General features: G+C 42.5%; 1 protein-coding gene across 9 annotated transcripts in view; it reads right to left on the bottom strand.

Annotated features, from left to right (window-relative positions):
• RHOT1 (ras homolog family member T1) overlaps window positions 1-24,878 on the bottom strand; it is a 77,226-nt gene that overhangs the window by 51,241 nt on the left and 1,107 nt on the right. For 7 of the 9 annotated variants that reach the window (XR_002073757.2, XM_019423867.2, XM_019423871.2 and 4 more), the window contains exon 1: window positions 12,755-12,947. The exons of 1 other annotated variant lie outside the window; for it this stretch is intronic. Coding sequence is in view for 6 of the 8 variants with exons in the window: in XM_019423867.2 (XP_019279412.1) it covers window positions 12,755-12,830 (76 nt within the window). In the remaining 2 variants the exon portion in view is untranslated. Of the gene's footprint in view, window positions 1-11,482; window positions 11,525-12,754; window positions 12,948-24,878 lie in introns of those variants that run through there. One more of the 9 variants, XM_019423869.2, reaches the window with a different exon arrangement.

Raw genomic sequence — 24,878 nt, 5'->3', positions numbered from 1 at the left:
AAAAAAAATTCTAAAATTACTTTTTTCGATTTGTCTTTAATAGAAAATAATTAATGTTGAAATTTCAAATAATATCAAAGGAGGGTGTGATATAACAAAGAATCCATCTGGTCTTCATCCCCACACAGTTCCTGGCAGAAAGCTTCAAAACGCCTTGGAAGTTCCCATGTGATAGGAGTGTGTTTTGTTATAGTCTCTTTCAACCATACTTGAGTTATCCTAATGAGGTGACTCATTAGGGAGAAGGGAGGGCCTAGATAGGCCCTAGATAGGAGGATGGGGATTGGTTGCCACACAAACTACCCATGTGATTAGCGGGTTGGAACTTCCAGCTCCACCCCAAAACCTATCAGTGTGGTGGAGGGCGGTGGGTAGAGGGAGCCCACAGATGGAGTTCAATCACACAGTCAATGATATAATCAATTGTGCCTACATAATGAAGCCCCATGTAAAAACCCTGGACATCAAAGCTCAGGGGAGCTTCCTAGTTGGTGAACAGATTGGTGAACCAGGAAGGTGGTGCACTCTGACTCCACAGGGACAAATGGTCTTGGCTCAGGATCCTTCAACACCTTGCCCTATGTACCTCTTAATCTGGCTGTTCATTTGTGTAACCCTGAGGATAGCACTTTCCCAAGTTCTGTGAGTTGTTCTAGTGAATTATCAAGTCTAAGGGCATTGTAGAAAGCCCCAAATTTGTAGTCAGCCAGGAAGAAGAGTGGATAGTCTGGGGACCACACTTGTAGCTGGTGTCTAAAGTAAGGGTAATCTTGTTGGGGACCTTGCCCTTTAACTTGTAGGATCTGATGCTAACCCAGGTGGTTAATGTCAAAACTGAAATGAATTGTAGAATGCCCAGTGTCAGACAATCATCAGAAAGAAGAGGGCACGACAGTTTTGTATTTATAAAAAGTAGGGATGGCTCAAAAAACTGAGAAACACTGTAACAGAACTATCCAAGAGTACAAGTTCCACTCTGGCATATTTTCCTGGGCCTGGACCAAACTAGAAAATAAACAAACAGGGGCGCCTGGGTGGCTCAGTCAGTTGAACACCCGACTTCGGCTCAGGTCATGATCTCACGGTCCGTGAGTTCGAGCCCCGCGTCGAGCTCTGTGATGACAGCTCGGAGCCTGGAGCCTGTTTCGGATTCTGTGTCTCCCTCTCTCTCTGCCCCTCCCCTGTTCATGCTCTGTCTCTCTCTGTCTCAAAAATAAATAAACGTTAAAAAAAAATTTTTTTTAAAAAGAAAATAAACAAAAAAACAAAACAAAACAAAACCCTGAAAGATCATGTAGAGAGTATTAACTTATGCTTCTCCATGACCCATCTTACTTGTGCAGACTCCTTCTATTAATTCATTTGAGAAGTATTCACCTGACTGCCTTCCAAGCACAAAACTTAATTTTAGATACTCTATGGGGATAATATGGAAAATGTATTAAACAAGATAAAATTGCTATGAAAGAAGTATGGATCAAGTATTATGTTCAATCACTCTTGAAAAACGGGAAGGTGGGCAGGGAAGGATGGGAAGAGAATACTTACTTTTCTCAGAAGTCTCTAAATATAGCAGAAAATTGAAAATCTCATAAAAGAAGCTTATAGTTTGGTCACAAGGAGGAAAAATTGAATAATCAGTTAAGACATGTATGTTTCTTAAGACAGTGTTGTGCCTGTGTAACAGGCAACCTTCTAGCACATCACTAGTGGTCTCCTGAAGGACTTCCTAGACCTTGGGGAAAACATTACTTTTCCTACCAGCTACTGAGTATCTCTAGAAAGACTAAGGAACAAATGTTTCATTATCACCCACAGGAAATTCCACAAGGGCAGAGAATGTGTCTTTCTTGTTCACTGTTGAATCTTAGCTCCTAGCAAATGCTCTTAGTAAATGGAGCTTATGGCTTAGCGGTTAAGAGCACAGATTTACAATTTAGGAAGAGTGGCTGGTTACTTTTGAGAGAAAGAGAAGGAAATGCAAGGGGTTTCAACTGATTGGTAATGTTTTATTTATTAAGCTAAGTGATGGGTATTTGTTATATTATTCTTTATACCTTTGATATAAATTTTTCACCAAAACAAAAGGAAAACAATACAGGCTTCAGAATCAGACAAGACTGGACTGAAACCTTAGTTCCAGTACTGACTAGCTGTGTTTCCTCAGGCAAGTAATCAAGCCTCAGTCTGTCCCTCTATATAGTGCTGAACAGCTTCAGCAGAATTGGTAAGAGAATTAAGACGACAGATATATAACGCTTAGGACGATACCTGACAAACATAAAATACACAAATGATAGTTGTTGCGATGATGATGAACACAGTTTAAATTAAAGGAGTTAAGGGAGTATGAGAGTGGGCCAGAAATTTCGGATTTGGGAATCAGCTAATTAGCAGTATAACCTTGTGTTGTCACTGACTCTCTCTGGGCCTCAATTTTCTCAACAGTTAGAAAGAACGAAAGAAAGAAAGAAAACAGAAAGAAAGAAAGAAAAAAGGACCAGATGCTATCAATGTGTACACTCTGTGAGTAATCTAAACTATCGTGTAGCACACCTAGAAGACTGGCCTGCAACAGATGAAAAAGCGCATATGACATGTACCTTACAGTACCCTAGTAATGTCAGACAGATCCCCAAGTTGTATCTGTTATCTATTTTAGTTGTGTATGGGAAAGTGATGGGTGAGGAACATTCATGTATCTGTAAGAACAAAGTGGGACTCAAGTGGGACCAAGCCAATATGGGGTCCAGAAATCTGTAGAACTTGCTGACTTATAATGAGCATTTTGTAACTTTTCTCCTTAAATAACTGCTTCCGTTATGGCCTTGTTTAGGGTCCCAGAAACGCCAAACCGTTTGCTAGCTCAGGGTAGTATTCATCTCAACATCCACAGTGGTCCATTCTAACTCCACATGACGATGCACAATGGAGGCAAAATAGCTTAACGTGAACCACGCCAATGCCCTTTATTCCAGCATCAGAAAACCTAGAACTTGGCCCTCCTGCCTATTTTTTACTCTTGGCAACTGAGGCTGCAGAGCAAGAGTGCATTTGGGAAAGAGCCCTAATCAAGTTCCTTGCAAAGGGCGGTGATGTCTGAGCTAAGACAACATACAGCAGAGTTCTGTCACCTGATAGCAGAATGCCTCTGCTGTGAAGTCCAATTGCGTCCACCAGGCCCTGTATGTTATTTATTTTAGTAAGTGGTAAAACTCCCAGGTACTTAAAACAACAGACCTTTTAGAAGATCCAATGCTTGTACAATTCCTGTGACCTTTGAACTTCTGGGTCTTTTTCCCTAGTGTCTCCAAAATCCCACAACTACTGCCAGCACAGATGTTCCCAGAAACTGTTCCATTTCTGCAGGGCTCTCCGGGACATCTTACGTATCTCTACATTCTTATCCATGATCAACTATTTATTAAGAATGGGAAAAATGAGGGGCACCTGGGTGGCTCAGCTGGTTAAGCGTCCAACTCTTGATCTCGGCTCAGGTCATGATCTCACAATTCAAGAGATCAAGCCCCACATCGGCGGGCCTGCTTGAAATTCTCTCCCCCACCACCCCACCCCCAAAAGAAATAAACCTAAAAAAAAAAAAAAAAAAAGGAATGGGAAAAATGAATCAGATGTTCAATAACTCAGATGCTCATTGTTACCCAAAAGAAAAACAAGTCTCCCTCCTGCTTGGTCCTTGAGAAATTTGCCTGCCTTAATACCCTTAAGACCTTGATTCCCCTCAGATTCCCTTTTCAGAATTACCTTTTTAAAAATCTGCTTGTATCCCCCCACTCCAAAGCCCTGACAAGTCTCAGAAGAAATCTACCTAACTTTTAATCCATAGATCAAAATGTTAAACAAAAACGATCAAAATTAAGTCAAACACCAACATTAAGTGACTTATTAGTTTCCAAGAAAGCTAAAGACTATTGCTCCTTAATCACAACCACTTAGGCTCTCTTAGCAAAGTTCAGGCCTTCAACAGGTGTTCCGTGTTACTTTTGAAGCCCCCTCCCTCACCATGACCCTTACGTGTCATCCATTCTTCCTCATCTTTCTGCTTAAAACTCAGGAGAACACCCCTTTTCCGAGCCATCGTCCCTTTCTTCTTTTCCCAGCAATATTTCCAGAAAAGAAAGCCCAACATTCTGAGGCAATTCAGATTTCTTCACAGCTCAGCTCAACAAGGCAGTTCTGGCTGCCTGTGCAGCAGCAGGCTCCTGCCAAAACACAAACCTGCCACCAGGTCTACTCCGACATGGCAGGCCTCAGAGACAGAAAAGGAACCCCCACCCCCAGCAGGAGAAGGGCACTGTAAACACTGCAACAATTAAAGAGCTTTATGATGCTTGATGATACAGACAGTGGTACCAAAAAGTAAGAAGCATTCCATTTAAGTTATTTATATGGGTACTATCATTTAGAGTATGGCATTTTCATTTATTTATTCATTCGTATTGTGCCTCACCCATTAAAGAATCTGATGCAGGTTAGTACTCACTACAATAAAACAACTGAATCTAGTTTCTGAAGTAATTGTATAATAGGCCTTTTAAAAATCAAACACGAATTTCCTTCACATAAAAATCCAAGAGTGATTTCCTCTTTAAAAAAAAAAAAAGTTTAAAATTAGAGCGAGACACATTATAGTGAATTTAGGAGAAAATGAGCACATTTTCATTAGTATCATTTTGGGCTTCCGTTTGGAAGAGCAGTAAGATGATAGCTACTTTAATAAAAGATCAGATGTGATTAAGTTAAGAAATGCTTCAGTGAATCTAAACTAGAGCTTTTTGCTTCCCTTAAGGCTTAACAACCAAACCCTGAGTAAGACTATCAAAGAAATAGGGAATCGGCAGGTTTAAAATTACAACAGGCCACTAACTTTAGGCTAATCTTAACTGCAAAAATAAATGAGGACCTTAAAAACAAGGAAGACATTTTAGAATACTAAATTTTAAAAATTATTTTTAAAAAATTTTTTTAACGTTTATTTATTTTTGAGACAGAGAAAGACAGAGCATGAACGGGGGAGGGTCAGAGAAAGGGAGACACAGAATCTGAAACAGGCTCCAGGCTCTGAGCTGTCAGCACAGAGCCCGACGCGGGGCTTGAACTCACTGACTGCGAGATCATGACCTGAGCCGAAGTCGGCCGCTTAACCGACTGAGCCACCCAGGCGCCCCTTAAAAATTATTTAAATAAGCCTGCAATCAAAAAGGCTCTTTGACAATGGCAGGAGTATAAACACTGCATATTTTTAACTGCTCCAAAAAATAATTTCCATAAAGGAAGAAACCTCTCTAATTACTCTACCAATTAAATTTTATATGCAAGATAAATATAATATATGATATTGTTACATAATTTATAATACCTAAGTATAAATAAATACATGTAAAAATATATGTATTTGATATAAGTATATTATATTATATGGAGGACAAAAAATTATTCTTTGTTAACTAGCCATTTAATGGTCTCTATTTCCTCTGTTTTGCCTGAGAAACACTGAAGTGATCTGTAAGAACAAAAGGCACGGTCACAATTATCCCCAAAGAGAGAAGGCCTTCTGATTCAGTTCAACACAACATGCTACAGTTCTGTCTGACACTCCACGCTTCTAAGTAGGTCATCCATGGGAAACATAATTCATCACTATAGAACAAATTATCTAGATTTATCCAGGCTAAAAATTTCTTTGTCTTTTCATCACATCTTTTGAACATCTACTTCTAAATGACAGCAAATTCCTAATATTCATGAAGCAGAAATAACATTTTCTAGTTCCAAATACCATCCTACCAGCCATATTGGCTATTTTTCTTGATAACAAACACCCCGTGCTTTAAGTGGCAAAGGGCCCTACTCCTCATTTTTATTGGCTTCTTAAGAAGCCTTGTTGACTCTTCCTAAATTAGGAAATTAGAATACACAGGGAGCAGGAGGGTGACTATGGAGTTAGAATTTTAACTGGGAAACTTTGGCATTTGTGGCAATAGCTGAGTATTGTTCCAAAGGAAAATTTCATTGATCAAATCAGACTATCTGGGCTGCAGAAGAACAATGTTACGGTCTATCCCTCTCCTTTGAACTACATCAACACTAGGGCCCAAATGGTGCCAGAGGAACAAAAAGATGAGTTTTAATACAGATGTGAGAATGATACAGAATAGACTCTATCTGAACAGAAAAGACTATGTAGACTATGCTTGAACATGCTCGGTCACAGACTATCATCCAGGTACTAAACACAGTATAACTGAAAATGGAGTTTAATCTTCAAATATCATTTAACAAAGACCAGAATGGAAAGCAATACGGCTTTAAAAGGATTGTAGAAAGTTTTTTCTACCATAAATGCTAGCTTATTACTGAAGTTTCTTTGACTCTTATCTTATGCCTGAAGAATTGTTTCCCAGTCCCACTAAGATGACCTCTGGTGTTTCTTTCTTTTTTTTTTTTTTTTTAATCTTTATTTTTGAGAGAGAGACAATGTGTGAGCAGGGGAGGAACAGAGAGAGAGAGAGACACACACACAGAATGCAAAGCAAGCTCTAGGCTCCGAGCTGTCAGCACAGAGCCCAATGCAGGAGTTAAAACTCATGAACTGTGAGATCATGACCTGAGCCAACTCGGACACTCTACCAACTGAGCCACCCAGGTGCCCCGACCTCTGGTGTTTCTATTTCTTTTGGCAAGGAATAGAACTGGGGCAGCCAAGACATGGAATAGACGTGACCCCATCATTAGAAGTCACTGGTATACTTTATGGCCAGAACACAGGAATCTCCCAGGTCAAACAAAGCTAAGAACCTGGAACAAGAGACTGGATGAACACTGCCCCTTCAAATGCTAACAGCAACCACATATCAGACCGGATTTGAGAAAGGAGAATGAGCAGGGGCACTTTGGTGGCTCGCTCAGTTAAGCGTCCCAACTCTTGATTTTGGCTCAGGTCACGATCTCAGGGTCGTGGGATCAAGCCCCACATTGGACTCCATGCTAAGCATGGAGCCAGCTTGGGATTCCCTCTCCCTTTCTCTCTGCCCCTCTCCCCAGCTTGTGCTTTTAAAATTAAAAGAAAGAAAGAAAGAAAGAAAGAAAGAAAGAAAGAAAGAAAGAAAGAAAGAAAGAAAGAAAGAAAGAAAGAAAGAAAAAGAATCAAATTTTTATGACTAAGAGTGATTTGGAAAACAAGCAAAGTCTAAATAAATGGAACTAACCTAAACTCATTCATTCTTCCAAAAGCTATAGAAGACCTCTGAACAACGTGGGGGTTAGGGGCGCCAACCAACTCTCCACCCCCCTGGTAGTCCAAAATCCTCAGATAGCTTTTGACTCCCCCAAAACTCAACTACTGATAACTACTGTTGACTGGAAGCCTTACAAATGACAGAAGCAGTCTATTAACATATATTTTGTATATTTTATGTATTATGTACTGTATTCTTACAATAAAGTAAGCTGGAGAAGACAATGTTATTAAGAAAATCATAAGGGGGGGTGTGCCTGGGTGGTTAAGCGTCCGACTTTGGCTCAGGTCATGAGCTCATGGTTCAAGAGTCTGAAAACTGCAACAGGCTTTCTGCCATCAGCACCAGCTTCAGATCCTCTGCCCCTCCCCTGCTTGTGCGCAGGCATGCTCTCTCTCTCTCAAAAATAAACGTTAAAAAAAAAAAAGAAAATCATAAGGAAAATACATTTACAGTAGTGTAAAAAAAAATCCCTGTATAAAGGGACCCACACAGTTTGAACTGCATGTTGTTCAAGGGTCAACTGTATTTGACTTTTTTTTTTTTTTGAGAGTGAGAGCACTCATGCGGTAGGGGAGTAGAGGAAGAGGGAGACAGAATCTTAAGCAGGTTCCACGCCCAACATGAGCCCGATGCAGGGCTCAACCTCACAACTATGAGATCATGACCTGAGTCAAAAACCAAGAGTCAGACGCTTATCAACTAAGCCACCTAAGGTCAACTGTATTTGAGTGCCCACTTTGTGACAGGCCTATTCCAGGCACAGGGTATACAGCAATAAAACGAGGCAAATCCACCACCCTCATGAAGCTTACTTTCCAGCCCAAAAGACAAGTGAACAAATATGCACACAAGAACTGCCTGAGTCAGGGACTTCTTGTAGAGAAAGCAGTAGACAGCATTACAAGAGTGAAGCAAGGGCCAGACTGTGATGGTATCTGCAGGCCTGCATAAAGAAGTCTGGACTTTCTTCTAAGTCAAAGGAGAAATCATCAAAGAATTCTAAAAACAGGTAACAGGATCTGAGATATTTTTTTAAAGATGATTACCTGCTATATAGAGAATGGACAAAATTAGAAGGAGGGAGACTGGGTAAGGAGATATTACAAAAGCCTAGGCCAGAGCCAGTCGAAGCTTGTAGTGGCTTCAACTAGTTTCGATGATAAGCTAATCAGTTAGACATTGGGTAAGAGTGACAGATTCATTTAAACTTTTTTTTTTAGTGTTTGTTTATTTTTGAGAGAGAGAGAGAGAGAGAGAGAGAGCAAGCGAGCAGGGGAGGGGCAGAGGGAGAGGGAGACACAGAATCCGCAGCAGGCTCCAGGCTCGGAGCTGTCAGCAAAGAGCCTGATGGCGGGGCTCAAAACCATGAGCTGTTGGGAATGCAAGCTGGCGCAGCCACTCTGGAAAACAGCATGGAGGTTCCTCAAAAAACTAAAAATAGAACTACCCTACCACCCAGCAATTGCACTACTAGGCATTTATCCAACGGATACAGGTGTGCTGTTTCAAAGGGACACATGCACCCCCATGTTTATAGCAGCACTATCAACAATAGCCAAAGTATGGAAAGAGCCCAAATGTCCATCGATGGATGGATGAAGAAAAAGTGGTATATATATACAATGGAGTTATTACTTGACAATCAAAAAGAATGAAATCTTGCCATTTGCAACTACGTGGATGGAACTGGAGGGTATTATGCTAAGTGAAATTAGAGAAAGACAAAAATCCTATCGCTTCACTCATATGAGGACTTTAAGAGACAAAACAGATGAACATAAAGGAAGGGACACAAAAATAATATAAAAACAGGGAGGGGGACAAAACAGAAGAGACTCATAAACATGGAGAACAAACTGAGGGTTACGGGAGGGGTTGTGGGAGGGGAGATGGGCTAAATGGGTCAGGGGCACTAAGGAGTCTACTCCTGAAATCACTGTTGCACTATATGCTAATTTGGATGTAAATCTTAAAAAATAAAAAATAAAATTAAAAGAAAACAAAAAAAACCACGAGCTGTGAGATCATGACCTGAGCTGAAGCCGCATGCCCAACCAAGTCACCCAGGTGCCTCTGACCAGATTCATTCAAAAAGAGGGTAACAGTTCCACTTTCTTAATGAGTTTGATCAGAAGACAAACGTATCTCAACTTAAAAACAAGACTTCGCTAAAACTAAATCTTGTGTAATTTTAATGTACCTACATGATTTAGATAAAAGGGTATTAAGGCTCATGCTAATTTTATTGCAACAAGGACATTTGTTAAGCATACTAACACAAACATCGTTAAACACAAATTCTGGCCAAAGAATCTGACCATGAAAAATCATAATCTGAGAACTGTTTTGCATGCTTGCATTTTTAATGATTTTAAAAATTTTGTTTTGTTTCAAGAATGGCAACTGACTTTTAACATGGCCTGAATGGTATTCACTGTGTTCAATAATTAAGATAAGGTGCAAATGATATTTAAAACACTTTGGCTTTCTCTGCAAATAATTACCTTAAAATTCATAGACAATCTAACTTCTTTGATCTAAGCACTAAACAGACAGTAAGCATCAGTTAGCATTTAAGCCTGGATGGATCAGAATCCAGATTCTGGATGGGCCAAAAAAAGATCTGTTTCACCTTCGGAGGACATTATAGGTTTAGCCAAGAGAATGTTGAAACCATTCACAACTATTTGGGAGCTTCAGTGAATGAAGCAGCTGCTGTGTGGTTCTGGGACAGATGCTAACAGCAATAAGATGTACTGAAGTGAAAGCAAAGGAACAGGCTCTACAATAATACCAGAAATGATGTGGGGATTTTGTTTGTTTGTTTGCTTTTCCCATTTCTCTTAATTAACCATCTTAAAATGACAACTAAGTTACTACCACTTCTACCTAAAAAAGTGGTTTCCCAGATAAATTCATGTGTTAGACCAGTATTAAAATAGCCTTCGTCACAGTTATGTTTACCTAGCATTTAAAGTGGGGCAGGTAGGCTAAAGCTAACAAATATTTATATTAAATCTCAAAAAATAATGCTTCTGGGGCACCTGGGCAGCTCAGTCGGTTGAACATCAACTTTTGATCTCAACTCAGGTCATGATCTCACAGTTCATGGTTTTGACCTCTGTGTGCTGCTCAGCTTGGAGCCTGCTTGGGATTCTCTCTCCGCCCCTCCCCAATCATGTGCACACAGTTGCACAAGTACACACATGTGCGCACTCTCTCCCTCTCAAAATGAATTTAAAAAAAAGAAAACTAATCTTTCCAACTTTTTCCTCCCAAAATACCAACCTTTAATAAAACTCACTAAAATTACATATTTCACATAAATATAATCCTAATATTTTTAAATGTGAAAAAAATTATATATATGGTAGCTGGCCTAAAGCTTTTGGTACAAACCTTTTCTTTTTTTTAAAAAAAAATTTTTTTTTTCAACGTTTATTTTATTTTTGGGACAGAGAGAGACAGAGCATGAACGGGGGAGGGACAGAGAGAGAGGGAGACACAGAATCGGAAACAGGCTCCAGGCTCCGAGCCATCAGCCCAGAGCCCGACGCGGGGCTCGAACTCACGGACCGTGAGATCGTGACCTGGCTGAAGTCGGACGCTTTAACTGACTGCGCCACCCAGGCACCCCGGTACAAACCTTTTCAAGAAAAATGTCTTCCTCAAAAACTAAGACTTTCTCTTAAGTCAGGTAACTCCCTATAATCAAAACACTCTTGCATGGACACTTTTCTCAACTCTCCTGTCTGCTTTCATATCTGCAGAACATGGCTTTTAATTTTCTCAACAAATTTTTAGTTCTTTTGTGTATTTCTAAATAAGTAACACTGTTAACGTTTTAACTTAAATGCCCTAAGGCTGTCAATATATCTTACGTATACATAGCATTTCCATTTAGATGTTTCACAGACGAATTATATGCTTCCTAAAACTAAAACCAAAACATAGGATTTCTGCTTTTAGAACATTAGCATTACAATCACCATACTATAAAACGATTTTATGACAGTTAAGGATCAGCTTTTTAAGTGGCTCGTCTACTCACTTTCCCTACCATATTCCAAATGCATCAGCTATGAATCACATGTTAAGTAACACCTTCCTGAACTTTGTCAAGGAAACTGATGCAAAATACAGATTAAGATACAATAATAAATAAAGACTAAAATTCACAACTGCAAACCCAAAAGACAACAGTGTCAGGCCAAGCTTACTTCCAAATTCTGATTCTAAAGACTTCTCCACAGAGCAGGTGAACAGAGACTTCAATGAATATCAAAGAACACTACAGAGAAGGGTAAAAATGTGTTAGCTTTCTTCCTTGGGAGTGCATCACAGTGACCTGGAGGGGCTACTCTAGGCTGAAATGGAGTTTGGAAAAGAATGCTTCAAAACAGCAATGGCAGAGCATTAACTAATGTACAAACAAACAATTCAGTTCTCCCAGCCCACTTTCTTATTTTAGTCCTACCAAATGAGTCATGTAACCAGCCAAGTGATATCAAGAAGTCCCTGTTGTCCTGTCCCCAAGTCAGTAAACAGAGGCATTTCTCCTTTATTATATCTTAAAGGGGCGAAATCTAAGAATTTCTAGGGGGTCTTATGTGTATGTGCCTGTTTTCCTGTGTGCCTGTTATTTATAAAATAATTACCAAGCTACGGAATAAATAATACTTAAAAAGAGGAGAGTAAATTAGGCTTTAGGGTAAGAATAATTCTCTCAACTAAAGAACCCTCCCCAGATAATTATTCATTCATTAAGCACTTGTGTAACTTGTATAACTTGAACTTGACAGTAAATTTTTGAGGAAACAGAGAGCATAACAGAAGTTATTCCAATGTAAAGTGCAAGTATCTCTAAAAACGCTCCCTACCTTGAAGTCAATGCCAGAGGGTGGGAAGACTGCGAACGTGAAAGAAAGAAGGAAAGAAGGAAAGAAAGAGACAAAGAGAAAAAGAAAAAGAAAAAGAAAAAGAAAAAGAAAAAAAGAAAAAAGAAAAAAGAAAAAAAAAAGGCAGAAACCTGACCTTGTCCGCAAGTCGAACAGTCCTGCGTCCCCCTCCCCCTAGCTTCCCCGGGAGCCAGTTCACACCATCCCAATTGGTCAGTCGGCCTGTTTCAGCACCTGCCCGGCAGTGACAAGGGACTCTCCACGAAGAGAAAAGGGTCTGAAAGGCAAGCGGCCTCGGAAACGCGTTGAGGCCCAGGAGGAAAGGATTCGAAGCGGAAAAGGAGGAGAGGACCTTCGGAGAGATGAGGCTGGCGGTCAGAGACTCACAGAGACAAGGCTCGAGAGGACGACTGGGGGTCAGGGTCGGGATGTGTTAAGAGGGCCCACGGTGAGGTGAGAGCTTGAGGGCCGCCAGCGGGCTGCCGAAAGGGAAGAGCTAAGGGGCTGGGAGGCCCGAGAACGCGGAGAGGGGCGAGCAGGCCCGGGGCGGCAGGGGCTGCGGTGGCCGCGGCCGGCCCCGGTGCGCGGACTCACGTTCTCCCACCAGCAGGATCCGCACGTCTTTCTTCATGTCGGCGGCTCGCAGGGGCCGGGCTCGGCCCGCACGCATGGAGCGGACTCCTCTCGCCGGGAGCGCTCAGCCCACGGCGCCCCTCTCCCCGCACTACCGGCGCCGCTGCCAGCCTCCCCCGCCGCCCCGCCCGAGCCTCGGCCGGGGCCCGCCGCGCCGCCTCCTCTGCTGCTTCCCTGCTCGGGAGCCGGGACAGCGCCAGCTCCGCCTCCTCCGGCTCCGCGGGCGGCGGCGGCAGCGGCGGCGGGGCCGACGGGGCGCCGCGAGGGACAAGCGCTTTCGGAACGCGAACGCTCTCAGGGCCCGAGCGGCGCCCCCGGCGTCCGGCAGGCCGTGGCGCAGGGCCAGGGAGCCTAGCCCACCTTCCCCAGGGCGCTGCGACAGCAGATACGCCTGGGGCTCAGAATTTGAGGTGTAGATCCGCTAGTCTGACCCCCATTTATTTTGCAGAATTGGGGCAGGAGAAGTTATTTGTCCAAGGTCAAATTAGAGCCTGGCAGTGACTCAAGACGGGATTATTCTCACCAGACTATAATCTCTAGGAGGGCAGCGACCTGTCTACCTGGTTTTCAGTAGCATCCACACCTTATCAGAAAGTGCTTGATTGATTAAAGGGTGGCTGACTCCTGGGATAGAGCCTTTCCCACTACACAAAACCACCACCCTAGCTGCTTTTTGCCTGTGATGCTTACAAAATACAGTTCTAAATAATGGCATTCTTTTTTTTTTACCTTGTCCTTGTAAACAGATTCATTTCTTTGTACCAAACTTAATGACTTCCTTCTGCTCTAAGTCAAACTTAGTTTCTAAACCAAACTAAGTCGCTTTCTGTGGTTTCCTCTGAGAAGGGTCTTCTGATATTTTAGTTACGCTTGCTGAGCATAATGCTGGACACATAGGTGACACTGGATAATGAACTCTTACTGACTTTTCTAATATTGCCTTAATTCCCTCCTGACCCTGTCTGTCTGGAGGAATTTGTTGCTACATTCCAAATGCTAGGACGGTATTTGGCATGCAGCAGCAGAAAGAGATAAATAGATACAGAGATATATATAATTAATGAGGAAACACTATCTGCATAATGTGCCTTTTTTTCTATCTTAAATATTACATAATAAGTTTTTAAAGGAAATAAAATGTGTGCAAAGTACAATCCCCCTTTCTCCTAGGAGAAGCCATGGGGTGTGGTGTAGCAGTTAAGTGCTGCTGACAGATTGCATGGGATTGAATCCAGAGTCCATTGCCTAATCAGGTATGTGATCCTGAGTAAATTCTTCTACTTCTCCAATCTGTCCATTCCATAATGTGGCAATAATGATAACAATACGTATGTCTTCGGGTGGTTTTGAAGAATAAGATAATACACGTCAACCATCTGGTACGGTTCCCGACTCATGGTACCTGCTGTATTGATTTCAACCATCATTATCATCATCAAGGGCACTGAAAAGTTACAAGCCACAGGTTTTGAGGCAAATACATTGTTACACTTACAACAGTATTCTGCCTCCTTAATATAATGATGTCCCTACGGAGCATAGGAGAGAGAGCCCTTCCAAAAAAACACTCTATAGTATAAGGAGGGAGATAGGAGAAATACACTCCCGGCTCACCGGGAGATAATGAAGTCCTATCCCAGTGTGGACACAAATAAGACAGATGGAAATGTGAAATTCAGGAGTCTTGATAGCCAGATCTTTCAGGGAAAAGGATTTCTTCTGCATTTCAGTATTACACAATGGTTGAGTTGAAAAGACACTTACAGGGGTGCCTGGGTGGCTTGGTCGGTTAAGCATCCGACTTCGGCTCAGGTCATGACCTCACGGTCCGTGAGTTCGAGCCCCGCGTCGGGCTCTGTGCTGACTGCTCAGAGCCTGGAGCCTGTTTCAGATTCTGTGTCTCCCTCTCTCTCTGACCCTCCCCTGTTCATGCTCTGTCTCTCTCTGTCTCAAAAATAGATAAACGTTAAAAAAAAAAATTAAAAAAAAAGAAAAGAAAAGAAAAGACACTTACAGAGCCCCTATTCCAATACCATTACTCTATAGGTAAGAAAAGCAAGACCCAGAGAGATACTGTGACTTGCCAAAGGCAGTCGAGCTGAGACTAAACCTTGGCTCTGCCATCCTTAGTGAGTGACCCTGGGCAAGTCACCTGTCTGTGCCTTAGTTTCCTCTCTCCCAAATGAAGACTGTAATCTCTTCCCAAACTTCTACCTTATGGGATTGTTTGGAGGATCCCATAAAATAATACATGTGAAAAAAATGTTTCCTTTAAAAAATAAACTACACAAATATCAGATGACAAAGGACAAAGGCCCTTTATAGGCGGGCAAATTCTTTAGGGCACTGACTGCTCCAAGCAACCCTTTGTGGAGAATCTTGACCCCAGGAGCTCAGCAACAGCATTGCCAGGTGATTACAATGTGAATTCTGTGCACCTTCTCCAGAAGCATGAAGAGACAAGGCCTTCATGGTGTTGCACATGTGTGCTGGGCAACGGCTTTGGCATTTCTATTAGTTGAAATGTCTGGAAGGCAGAGGACTAAGAAGAGTTTATTTGGCAGGAGAACATCACACAGTTAATACTGCAAACTCCTTTGTAAATAAAGCCGGCTTAAAAATCCAGACTTAAGGGCTGCAGAAAGAGGGCAATCCGCAACCACTGTCAGTAGGCAAAAATTAATGGTTTGGCACAAACGGAGACCAACACTCATTAAATTGGGGAGAGGGTGTCTGGGCCTCCTGGGCAATGTAAGTTTCTTCTTAAAACACCTCTACATCTCTTGATCAGCTATACTTCTGAGGCTATGCCTCCCTTGCCCTCCCTTGAGCTTTATGTCCTTCTCATGATATTAACAGACATCCATCAGGGATCACTCTGAAGGTCTCCTGGAGATAGCATAGTTCAGAGGTTAAGATCAGGGACTCTGGAGTCCACCTGCCTAGGTTTGAACCTCAGCTTTGCCAGTTCCTAGCTGTGCATCATCAAACAAATTGCTTAACCTCTCTATGCCTCATCTGCTAAATAGTAGTAACACCTCATGGAATTGTAGTGAAGATTAAATGAGTTACTATAGTAGAAAAACAGAATAGTACATGGTACATGGTCAGTGATTTATAAGTGTTGAATAAACAAAGTGAATTTTGAAGAAAGAGACTTGTGCACACGTCTCTGAGCCTAAGTAAGAGCCACGTGATGACGCACTGCAGCGAAACACAAGCCAGGGGATGGAGTTACTGGCAGTGGAATTTACTGTTGGGATATTGCAGACTGATTACTATGTATTAAGTATATTGGATAAAGCCAAGAGGACACATTGAAATCTAGAAGGCATTGATGGAATTTTCCTCCAGAATGCTGCTAGGAAGGAGTTCTACCATCACAAGACAAACCTGATGCCTCCTCAACTGTGCAGGGGACATAGGGAGGTCTGAACACAGTACCTTTGCCAGGAGATAACAGGATCCGGCTTTTATGCCCATCAAAGGAGGAACTTGCCACACAGCCTGTCTCTGCATCCCAGGACAGTGGGACACCCTGGGCCAGTGGGCAGAAGATGACCAACATCGGATGAAATAAGAGGCTGGCCTCTGATTGGTGAGGTAGACCTAGTCCCAGGCAAGAGGCCAGTAAAACTTGGACTGGAATTGGCCCCACTCCTCAGACCTTCTATCTTTGGTCTCTAAAGTTAAACCCAAAGTAGCATCCATCATCCATTCTTCACTTTTGTCTCCCACTGCTTCCAGGAAGACTTCTTCCTTTTCCTTTCAAGCCTGCTCCGGTGGAAAAGTCCAATGCCTGATTGATACAGAGTAAATATTTTCTCTTGCCTTGTAATGCATTTGCTCTTGGTTCATTGTTCAAACATCCATGTCCTCTGCATAGTCACATGGATAGGTCTCCAGAGGACACGGGTTCTGCTTGCTTGATTTGGCTGGAAGGTCTGTCACTCCACACAACTACTTATTAAAAGGCATTTGATAGTTAGCCATGTGGAAAGGAAATTTTTCCACCTAGGATCCTCATCTTTAACACAGCATAATTTGGAGTTGTGGAATCACTATATTGTACACCTGAAACTAATGTAACATTGTATGTCAACTATACTTAAAAAAAAAAAAAAGCCCTCATGTATTGATGAAGTTGCATCCAGTTTACTTCATAATTTTCTTAAGCTCCTTTCAAATACAGATTGTAAAACAAAAAAACCCAATTAAGAGATAGTTGGTATTGAGAAGCCTCTCAGATCCATCCTTCCCACAAGTGGTCTAATTTCCCTTATGGAATGGGTAGGAGCATGGGCTCTGGAGTCTACACTTCATCTCCAACACCTTATTAGCTGTGCAACATTGGACAAGTTACAGAACCTCTCTGAAAAACCTAAACCTTGTCTTCAAAATGGAGCTATCTCATAGGGCTCCTTTGGTAATTAAATAAAACCTAGATAAAGCATTTATCACATTGCCTAACAGATCACATGCTCACATATCACCCTTCACTGCATTTTTTAATTTGGAATTCATTTGCTGACATGCATTACCTTTCCAAGGGCAAATTGGTTAGCCTGCCCACTCAAATTGTAAAGTCTGAAAGGCAAAAGTGCATTTAATATAACTTTTGATCACTGTAAAGACATTAAAATTTTTGCTGACTTATTATAGATATTAACCATTCTCAAAAAATTTTAGGCCACAGGCTGTTTCTGCAAAACCAAAAATTCCATAGAATAGTAAATGTATATCTGTTTATTTATGCCAAGAAATCACAATTAAATATATTTCAAGAAAATAATTCAAAAGAAGAAAAAAATATATATATATATATACATATTCTATTTATAGCAACATTACACAGTACTTAAAAATGGAAAACATATAATTATAGGGGAATAAATTAAGTATGACATAAAATTATTAGCACTTTTGTTGTCATTATGGGGTGCCTGGCTGGCTTAGTTGGCAGAGCACATGACTCTTGATCTCACAGTCATGAGTTCAAGCTCCACACTGGTGTAGAGATTACAAATAAATAAACTGGAGAACTTTCGGGTCATTAAAACTAATGACTATTACAGACATGGAAAAGGATTTACAAAGTAAGTGAAAAAATAGAAATCTAAAACCACATATAGAATTACAGCTATATAAAAACGAACTATGATCTATCCATTTACACAACTTTTATCCTCTATATTTGTGTAGTTTTGAACTTTTACAAGCATGCACCTGTGTCCACCGGGTAATTAAAACTAATGGATGAACATAGATATTGGCTGAGAATACAAAGAAGGGAAAACGTGGTAACGATTATGAATTAATTTTTAGTACCATCATCTTTTGTACGATGTCAAAGTTAATTTAATAATTAGATCTTTAAAAAAATTTTTTTTAACATTTATTTATTTTTGAGAGACAGAGAGAGACAGAGCGTGAGTGGGGGAGGGGCAGAGAGAGAGGGAGACACAAAATCCGAAGCAGGCTCCAGGCTCTGAGCTGTCAGCACAGAGCCCGACGCAGGACTTGAACTCACAAACTGATATCATGACCTGAGCCGAAGTCAGATGCTTTACCGACTAAGCCACCCAGGCGCCCCAATAATTAGATCTTTTAAATAAAATTAATAGAAATATTTAGAAGAATAGCAATATGCTTTAATGGAGGCACTGATGTAGGATATTATGTTTATTCAGTCATTTAACAAGTAGTTATTGTCTCCAGGAGGTGTGAGGCTCTGAGCTAGGTGCTAGGGGCAAAGTACTGAACATCACTGATTTATTATGGGAGACAAGTGGTGGACCGGGTAGTTCATCTTTGGGCACCCTTCTTTCTTCTCACCAGAATCCTCCAAATCATTCTCCAGGTACCCAAACCTTTCAACCCCTTCCACAAAATAGGTGGCATCTCATAATCTTTTCCTTCCTTGGCCAAAACCAACAAGACTCGTGTGATGGTGTCCCATTCCTCCGGTCGTCAGCTCTTCCTACAGGGCACTGTTAACAAATGACCTCCCAAGCAACGCCATGCCTTAACCCAGCAAAAATGCAAATATCCCCAGAGAGCTCCTAGGAAAATGACCATGGTTTTAGCCTGAGTGGCCTTCCTGGTCACTCTTAGTACTAGTGGGTCTGCTTTTTAAGTTTATTTATTTATTTAAAAAAAATTTTATGTTTATTCATTTTTGAGAGACAGAAAGAGAGAGTGTGAGCAGGGGAGAGGGAGACTAAGACTCCGAAGCAGGCTCCAGGCTCTGAGCTGTCAGCACACAGCCTGAAATGGGGCTGGAGCCCACGAACCATGAGATCAGGGCCTGAGCTGAAGTCGAACGCTTAAACTGACTGAACCACCCAGGCACCCTGCGCTGGGGGTGTTTTCAATGGAGGAGTAACCTCTGATTTGTGTTTTCGGGGAAGCTCACATTAGCAGAATGAGAACAGATGGGAAGAGGGTTCTGACTAGAGACAGAGGGGCTCGGATTAAAATAATCTGGGAGAGAAGCGATTAGAGTCTGCGCCAGAGAAGATGCCGAGGGAAGAGGAGGGGCCAGAGCTGGAATGATTTGAGAAGGCAGAATCCAGTGTCACTACTTGGTGACTAATTGTGCAGAAGGTGGTGAAGAAAAGATCCTATGGTAACTCCAAGACATTGTGTCCTGACCAAAGGCATAAGGTTTTCTCCCCCAGGGCATGTTTGTTTTGAAATATAAAGGTGAAAAAGATTTCACTGGGCAGGGAAGGAAGACATAGTCTTCCAGACCGCATTAGCCCAATCTCTTAGAACCGGGTTTCCCAAAGTAGTGGAACAAGAGGTCATTGTAGATGGTGCAGGGACATTAGAAACAATGACCCCTGTGGCCAGAAAGTTTTTCCCCTTTTCTATTATGGTTTCTACCCTAATTAAGCCAAAATGAAAGCCTCAGGAAGTCTGTAACACGTGATAATCTCCTCTTGCAAGAGAGAGAGCACGCAAGCTAGTGACGAATCCCGGGATCAGAGCCCTAGAGGACAGAACCAGGCTAGTCACCTTGTTTTGTTTTCCTTGAAACATATATTTAGGGTTACCCCTTTATTTAAGACACATGACCCTGATTTCCATTTACGTAACTTTTTAAAAGTTTCCTTTTGAATCGCTTCTCGGCCTTTTGGCTAAGATCAACCATAAGGTTTCCTTTGGAAATGAATGTACCTGAGAGGGGTCAGTGAGTTGGTTTAGGAAAAAATATTAAGTAAAAAATGGTGCAGGAGATAATGCAAGGGTAACAAGAATCGTGGCACATAAAAGGCTGAAGCTTGGGAAACCCTGTCCTAAGAAAGCCTATGGCTGGCTAGGAAGGTAAATCCCAAATTGAAACAAATCTTTGGCCTAATCCTAAGTATGATTAAAGAAGATTGCACTCCTCTGGAAGGACAAACACTCATGTAATGATTAGGGTGGGTTTTTTTAATGTTTGTTTTGAGAAGGAGAGAGGGAGTGCGCAGGCATGCCTGGAGGAGGGGCAGAGAGAGAGAGAAAGAGAGAGGGAGAATCCCTAGCAGGCTCCACACTGTCAGCATGGAGCACGATGCAGGGCTCAAACCCACAAATGGTGAGATCATGACCTGAGCCAAAATCAAAAGTTAGATGCTTAATCAACTGAGCCACTCGGGCGTCCCAGTGATTAGGGTGTGTGTGTGTGTGTGTGTGTGTGTGTGTGTGTGTGTAAGATTTTATTTTTAAGTAATCTCTACACCCAACATGGGGCACGAACCCACAAACCCAAGATCAAGAGTCAGTTGCACACTCTGGTTTACTGACTGAACCAGCCAGATACCCATTGCGGTCATTAAGGTTTGAGCAATTACGAATGAGGATAAATTTGGGTTTGGGGCTGAGGGCTCAGGCAGAAGTGGGGGATGATGGAGCTGAGCACATACCAAGGAAGATTCTCCCTTCCTGTCAAAAGCCTCAAGTGCCCCTGGGGAAGGGATTTTTCCCTTGACCAAAGCAAGAGAGCCTGAAGTACCTCCAAAGAGCAGCATGTTGCATTTTGTGGTTTGTTTCTGCAATCAGCTAGGAAATAAAGTCTTCAAATTAAACTTTTCCAGAAAAAAAAGTATTTGAGGGAGGAAAAGAAAGAGACAGATAGATATAATTGTATTAGAGGTTGCTGTGACCCTAAGAAGGTGGTGGCTTCCTGCTTGGTAGGTGGTTCTTCCAGGAACCCAAAGCCCTGGACCCCAACAACGGACACACCAGTAGGTGTCTCACCAGCAGGTGAAGTGTGTGTGTGTGTGTGTGTGTGTGTGTGAGAGAGAGAGAGAGAGAGAGAGAGAGAGAGAGAGAGAGAAGTGGAGGGGAAGAGAGAGGAAGAGACAGAGGTGGCCCTTGTCACTGACATTACTGCCTTCTCCCTAACCCCTAGAAAAAAACAGAGACAAGTCTACAAGAAAACGTAAGTTTTTGAGAGAAACACCTGCAGAGAAGGTGAGACGCTGCCACAGGAGTCCCCAGTGCTCTGCTCATTAGCCTTTCCGTCCCCACAGGAAGTCTTTCCAGGTGGATCCCTGTGTGGATGATTCCTTCCCCCATGTGGCATAGATCCAAGTGAGAGGCCCTTCAGCCACTGGCATTTCAGCTTCATTATTTCTGTTCTGGAGGATTCTTGTTTTGTTTCGTTTGAGGAAGGGCACCACTTTTCACAGTGTCCTGGAAAGTTTATGCTGACAGAAAACTTGAGACAAAAGCAAAGAAGCAGAGTGCGAACCTTTATTCTTTACTTAAAAAATTTTTTTTAATTTTTTAATGTTTATTTACTTTTGGGAGAGACAGAGACAGAGAGAGGGGGGGTACAGAGTATGAGTGGGGGAGGGGCAGAGAGAGAGGAAGATACAGAATCCAAAGCAGCCTCCAGGCTCTGAGCTGTCAGCAGAGAGCCTGATGTGGGGCTCGAACTCACAGGACGTGAGATTATGACCTGAGCCGAAGTTGGATGCTCAACCAACTAAGTCACCCAGGTGCCTCTCTACTTCTTTTTTTTTTTTTTTAAGTGTTTATTTATTTTAGGACATAGAGATAGAGTGTGAGTTGGGGGAGGAACAGAGAGAGAGGGAGAGAGAGAGAATCCCAAGCAGGCTCCACACTGTCAGTGCAGAGCCCAACATGGGGTTCAAACTCACGAACCGTAAGCTCATGACCTGAGCCAAAGTCAAGAGTCGGAGGCTCAACCAACTGAGCCACCCAGGTGCCGCCCCCCCCAAAATTTTTTTTAATGTTTACTTTTGATGGGGGAGCTGGGGCAGAGAGAGGGAGACAGACGATACAAAGCAGGCTCCCCACTGTGAGCACAGAGCCAGATGTGGGGGCTCAAACTCATGAACTATGAGATCATGACCTGAGCTACACCCCAGAATCTTGGTACTTTTAAAGGGCAAATATCAAAGTGACTCTGGGTGAGAAGATAAAAGGTGAGTGATGCAGAAAGTGAAAACAGAAAGACCTTTAATGGTCAACTGGCACCAAGAGAGAGGCCCTGTCCCTTGCTCAGACAACCCAAGGCCAGTATACTGAGGATTACCACCAACAACAACCACAAAAAAAAGAGCACCTCGTGGCTCTAGGGCTAGCTGTGTCCCATCAGACTGGAAGGCCAGGTATCAGCACAGGACCTCATCAGAGGGTGTTAAGGTTAGAGACTTGACAGGGGAGAAACTGCCTGGTCCCTGCTCTGCCAGCTGACTGGCCCTGGACAAACCACTAACCCTGTCTGGGCCTCTGCTCCCTGGTTTGTGAAAAAGCAAATTAATAGAACATATAGAAGAATTTTGCTTGGCCCTGTTTTCGAGGATATGTACGTAAATTAAATGTGAGTCTCAAGATGTGAGAGGCCAAGGTGAATTAGAGGCTGCCATGATTCTGTCATTGTTGCTGTGGTTATCATTGTCCTGGCATTTTTCTAATTTCCTCACCTACTACTTTAATTTTTTCAGCAACCCTTTGAGGAAGATAAGGAAGGGCAAATAACTATTATTTCCATCTTACAGGAGAAAGAAGGGCTTAAATGCACTGCCAAGGGTTGCCTGGCTGGTTTGTGCAATGAGGCTTTCTGCTTAACCAAGTCCAGCAGAGTTGAATTTCCACATCTTCAAAATGGGTGCTAGTCCAGCTTGGGATCCTACAGATGAATTGCAAGGAAAGTAAAGGGAGAGGGAGATATGTATATTCAGAAACCTACAAGACAGATGGATCAGCAGCTAATGGGTAAGAGGGTTCTTTCTGGGGCTGATGAAAATGTTCTAAAGCTGGAATACAATCAGAGTTTCACAACTCCATAGTAAAGGTTGATTTGTACACTTTATTTTTTATTTTTTTAAAGATTTATTTATTTATTTATTTATTTATTTATTTATTTATTTATTTAAGTAATCTCTACACCCAACATGGGGTTTGAACTCACAACCCCAAGATCAAGAGTTGCACACTCTTCCAACTGAGCCAGCCAGACACCCCGCTTTGTATACTTTCAATAGGTGAGTTTTATAGTATGTAAATTATATCTCAACAAAGCTGTTAAGAAAAAGACACATCTGGTTGTTTTTGTTGTTGTTGTTGTTGTTTAATGGGCACGACTCTTGTGGCCAGGGATGTTTATTTGGGTGCTAACACTATAAAGAAATTTAAGGAAGTGATTACTGTAAACGTCAGATTCCTTTCAAGCAGAGGAAGGACTGTGTGATCAGGACAAGGCACGTGAAGGAGCTTCTGGGGTGGGTAGGAAGGTTTTATTTCTTGACCTAAAGTGTACTTAATAAGGGTGTTTATAATAATTTGTTATATTCCACATGTATTATGGAGTTTTCTTTTATTTACCTTGAGAGTGAGGGGCAGAGAGAGAGAGAGAGAGGGAGAGAAAGAATCCCAAGTAGGCTCCACACTGTCAGTGCAGAGCCTAATGTGGGGCTTGAACTCAGGAACCTGTGAGATCAAGACCTGAGCCGAAATCAAGAGTAGGACACTTAACCAACTGAGCCACCCAGGCACCCCTTTTATGGTTTTCTGTATCTGTTGTGTTATATAATAAAATGACTTTTAAAAATAGGGGAAACCAGGGCGCCTGGGTGGCTCAGTCGGTTGAGCGTCCGACTTCGGCTCAGGTCACGATCTCGTGGTCCATGAGTTCGAGCCCCACGTCGGGCTCTGGGCTGATGGCTCAGAGCCTGGAGCCTGCTTCCGATTCTGTGTCTCCTTCTCTCTCTGCCCCTCCCCCATTCATGCTCTGTCTCTCTCTGTCTCAAAAATAAATAAAAACGTTAAAAAAAAAAATGGGGGAAATCAAGAATGAAATGACACCCTATGCTGGCCAGACTGTCAGGTGTCCCCTATGACCCCCCACCTCCTGGTATTCCTGCCCTGTTTAATCCCTTCCCCTCGAGTGTGGGCAGGACTTGCAACTTGTTTTTAATCAACAGAATAAGGCAAAGGCAATAGGATGTATGTGGTTATGTGTATGTGATTATATTATACAAGATTTAAAGTCCATCTGGCTAGGAGATGTTCTGTTCCTTGTTGGCTTTGAGGACGTGAGGGGTACACTGCAGAGGCCCATGGGGTGAGGAACTGAGGGTGGTCCCCAGCCAACAGCCAGCAAGAAACTGAGGACCTCAGTCTGACAACCCAAGAGGAGCTGAATATTACCAACCACCATGTGAGTCTGGAAGGAGATCCTTCCCCAGTTGAGCCTCAGATGACACCACAGTGCTGGGTCACACCTTGACTGCAGCTTGTGAGACCCCCCAAGCAGAGGCCTTGTCTCAATGGTGCCCTGACTCCTGGCACAGAAACTGTGCCTCACTCCTCACAGAAACTGTGAGGTGCTGTGTGTTGTTTAAAACCACTGCATTCGTGGGGCGCCTGGGTGGCTCAGTCGGTTAAGCGTCCGACTTCGGCTCAGGTCACGATCTCGCGGTCTGTGGGTTCGAGCCCCGCGTCGGGCTCTGGGCTGGTGGCTCAGAGCCTGGAGCCTGCTTCCAATTCTGTGTCTCCCTCTCTCTCTGACCCTCCCCCGTTCATGCTCTGTCTCTCTCTGTCTCAAAAATAAATAAACTTTAAAAAA

Source organism: Panthera pardus, unplaced genomic scaffold, assembly GCF_024362965.1.
Source record: "Panthera pardus isolate Hobbes unplaced genomic scaffold, ASM2436296v1 HiC_scaffold_3, whole genome shotgun sequence".
Taxonomy (NCBI): Eukaryota; Metazoa; Chordata; class Mammalia; order Carnivora; family Felidae; genus Panthera; species Panthera pardus.
This window is presented reverse-complemented; position numbering and strand designations above follow the sequence as displayed.